Source organism: Morone saxatilis, unplaced genomic scaffold (genome assembly GCF_004916995.1).
Source record: "Morone saxatilis isolate NCDOM2014 unplaced genomic scaffold, NCSU_SB_2.0 Contig2, whole genome shotgun sequence".
In the NCBI taxonomy this organism is placed as follows: Eukaryota; Metazoa; Chordata; class Actinopteri; family Moronidae; genus Morone; species Morone saxatilis.
Genome location: NW_023339762.1, coordinates 25,504,099 through 25,507,848, shown reverse-complemented (window position 1 = coordinate 25,507,848; position 3,750 = coordinate 25,504,099). Strand labels below are relative to the sequence as shown.

The window sequence follows — 3,750 nt, the reverse complement described above, 5'->3', positions numbered from 1 at the left end:
ACCCAGGGCAAAAATGGGTCCTCTCTCTAGATTATGCATGGTGTTAGGGTATACTGTAACATGTCCATTGGTTGCTGTTGTTTTAGGTTCTGGCAGGTCTGTTCTCTCTTTTGATCCTCCCACCCCCTTCTTTAATCCTTTAAAATGTTGAAAATCAATAAAACAAAATAGATAAAAGAAGAAGAAAGTCATGCACATGGTATATGTGGGGCACTGAAAGAATCACTTTTATTGTTGAAGGAAAAGGATTAAGGCTGATGATTTGTCAGTAATGATGCCAGATATGCAAAAAATAGCTTTTTATAAAGCTTTTACTAAGTGGAGATAAAGATGATAACAAAAGATTACACTCTTCTTCTATCTACGTATTTTTAGCATCTCATATCCTGTGTATGAAAAGAGTAGCTCTATTTTCCTGAAGGAGCACACACTTAAAGGTCCAGTGTGTAACATTTAGGAGTATCTATTGTCAGAAATTTAACATAATATTCATAGGTATGTTTTCATTAATGTATGATACATGTTGAAAAGACAAACCAAACACTGGCTCTCAGTATGGCCTTTTACATGACCACCTTAGTCTCTCCCTTGCAGTAGGACAGGCAGGGTGAAGCAATCTGCAACTACACTACTGCCTCTAAATGCTAAAATCTAATTCTACACACTGGTGCTTTAAGGTATTGTAACCAAACTTTTTTGCACAGTCTAGGGATATTCTGCCACTGGCACTACTACTCTTGTTTGAAGCAGCATTTTTATATTACATTGAGGTATTAGCCAATCAGCTGTCTTTCTTTCCTTCAAACTACTAAGCAACAAACAGCCCAAACCAGATTCTCACACAACACACCCTACAAGGTGCACACTGTCTTACAACAGCTACCACAGTCCTAGCACTATCTCACCAGGAGTCAGCTATGAATTATCATCAGCAGGTAAGAACCAACAACACAAAGACCAGCTGTGAATTATCTCTCAGTGGCACAGAATTAATAACTAGACATTAATGTAGATACATATTTTGAGTATGATCAGCCAACTTATGATAGCTGCTGCTGCATCTGTATTCCTGAATCATGAATCAGAGTTTGTTATTCTGTAGGTAACGTAATGTAGAATTATCAGTGTAATGTAGAATGTGCTCATATACAAATGTGACTTCATCCAATGGAACTGTGAGGAAAATATAAAACACATCATGCATTATTACATTATATATTACACATTATTGCATAAGTGGCTGCAGTATTTACTGAAGAACATTTTACAGCAGCTCTGCCTTGTCCTGAATGAAATGTAGCTAAACCTGCTTTCAGACTGGATAGGGAGTGGAGCAGGGTGGAGGCAAGTCTTTTATTATTATTTTCTGTCTTGTGCTTTGTAATTAATGCAGGTTGAAGAAATTGTGTCCACTGCCAAATTCGGGGACTTGATTGAATTTTCCTACCCCATTGGATATTCACACTGGGGGGTGTATGATGGAGATGGACATGTACTCCATTTTGCTGTTGCAGGTGAGGACAGCATCCAGTACATTACATCAGTGGTTAAGGACCCCAATCTAAAACAATGGTTCGCAACCTGGGGGTCGGGGCCCCCATTAGGGTTCACTACAGCTTCACAGGGTGTTGCGAGGCCTCCTTTATTTTAAGGGGTGTAAGAAAACTTAAAAAATATACACAGTAAGCCTCTACTATCTCAACATTTCCTTCACTTATGTGAAGAAAAAAATCAAATGACACTGATTAAAATTTTAAATAAAACTAATGCAGTTTTGTTTGTTAAAAAACATTCTTAATCAAGTAGCTTTAGTAATTTAAAAAAAGTATTTTGTGAAAAAAATTGTAAAAATTACTTAATTGAGAATGTTTTTTAACTTAACTAGATTGAGTTTGTTTAACTCAAAATCTTAGATGTAAACTGTTTCAACAATTAAGTTAATTAAGTTAAAATAATGTGTATTATTTAACATCTAAACTTTGATGACTTGAACACATGCTGTATTAGAACAATGGCCAAGATTTTTGCTTTTAGATGTTTTATTTCAGAAGGTGTATGAAAATAGTCATACATTCTGTAATTATTAAACTTATGAATGGAATTATAGTGAAAATGATTTATTCCCCTTTTTGCTGGGGACCCTCTGGAACCCTCTCAAGGACCCCTGGGGGTCCCTGGACCACAAAACTACTGTATTACATACAAGTAGAAGCAGAAAAAGAAGAACATATAAGGACAAAATCTCCTTTTCAAAACTAGTTTTGTATGAAATGTCCTGCAGATAGGGAACATGAAATGTTGGTCCAATACCAATATTTAGAATTACAATTTGGTCGATGCCAATGTTTATCCGCCCCTTTTCCTCCAATATTCAAGTTGGAAACAACCAACACAACATTTAACCTGTGCAAAAGTGATCCTACAGATAAACATGTTATTTTATCTTATTAAATGCCAACCAATATAATATAATGTAAATTATAGAGGCTAAGGTTTATTTAATTATCTTGGCAATCGTCCACTAAACGGAAGGTTGTTGGTTCGATCCCCGGCTCTTGCAATGTGTTGAAGTATCTAGAGCAAGATACTGAACTCCAAATTGCATCATTGTGTGAATTTGTATAAAAGAAAATCACCACCTAAAATACAGTATAGAAATCCCGGAGAATCAATCTCAAGTAGGGCCTTAGCTGTCAGTCATGACGTGAAAACTTCTTTATTACCCCTAATGCAGTCGTCCATCTTCTATATGTCAAGGAGGTTACACCATCAACTTCACAAGCCTGTAACTCCAATCGTTTACACACAGTGATAACACACTGATTTATATTTTTCCTTCATTATTGTCCTTGTTCATTGAACAACTAAATGTTATACTGCTTAGACTGGAGATAATAGCAGTGACAACTTGTACATTTATTTAGTTGCAGCAACTCAAGAACATGGTTGTGAAAGCAAGTTTGGTGAATTTGGTGTATTTGATGTATTATGGTGCTATTTGACAGTGGTATAAAAAGATACATCCGATTGTTTGTCAAATTGTTGAACATCCTGAACTGTCTCTGTTTATCTTTAGATGAGGGTCAACTGATGACCAGTGTACGTACTTACCTGCAATCAATCTTGCCTGTATGTGGGGACCTTCTTCTTGGGGAGACCCGGATCCGCAGAGTGCCTCTCGGTGAGGTGAACGTCCCAAAAGGAGCCCACGTCTTGATCAGTAACAACCGCCATGCCTTCACGCCATCTGCACCTGAGGACATGAAGTTACGGAGTAACACCCTTCTTAATCGGGACTTCCCGTATGATCTTTTCGGCCTCAACTGTGAGCATTTTGCCACTTTTGTACGCTACGGAAAAGCTGTGTGCAACCAGGTATAAATTTGGTACTTCAAAAATTAACATCTTGCAGTGTTTCTATTGACTTTTCTTTGTTTTAAGACTAATTTACTGTGCCCAATACATGTTTGTGGTGTGCTGCACTGTATAACTGCATAAATTAGTTCAGCTCAAACTGCTTGAGGAAACCTTAAACTGTTTAAGTTTATTAACTCAAACAACTTAAGTAGCTCAAGTATTTATTGTTGAGGTAATTTGGGTAAATTAAGTTAATTGTACTAATTCCATTCAGTTAATTAGTGAGTATATTACATTCATATGCAAAAAATATTCGAATAAAGACTAGAAGAAAGTTTTCTCTAACTCAGTTTTCTTCCTCTAAAGCAAATTATTACATTACCTGTCAAAACA

The 3,750-nt window shown here is 36.4% G+C and overlaps 1 protein-coding gene across 1 annotated transcript; it reads left to right on the top strand.

The window, feature by feature from the left end:
• Window positions 1–857: 857 nt before the first annotated feature.
• On the top strand, window positions 858–3,375 carry LOC118330834 (phospholipase A and acyltransferase 2-like; the record flags this gene model as incomplete). Its single annotated transcript, XM_035665520.1, is given in 3 exon segments — window positions 858–935; window positions 1,394–1,514; window positions 3,077–3,375. Coding segments are annotated over 3 exon segments (438 nt in total), but the record flags the coding sequence as incomplete, so codon positions are not given.
• Window positions 3,376–3,750: the final 375 nt, after the last annotated feature.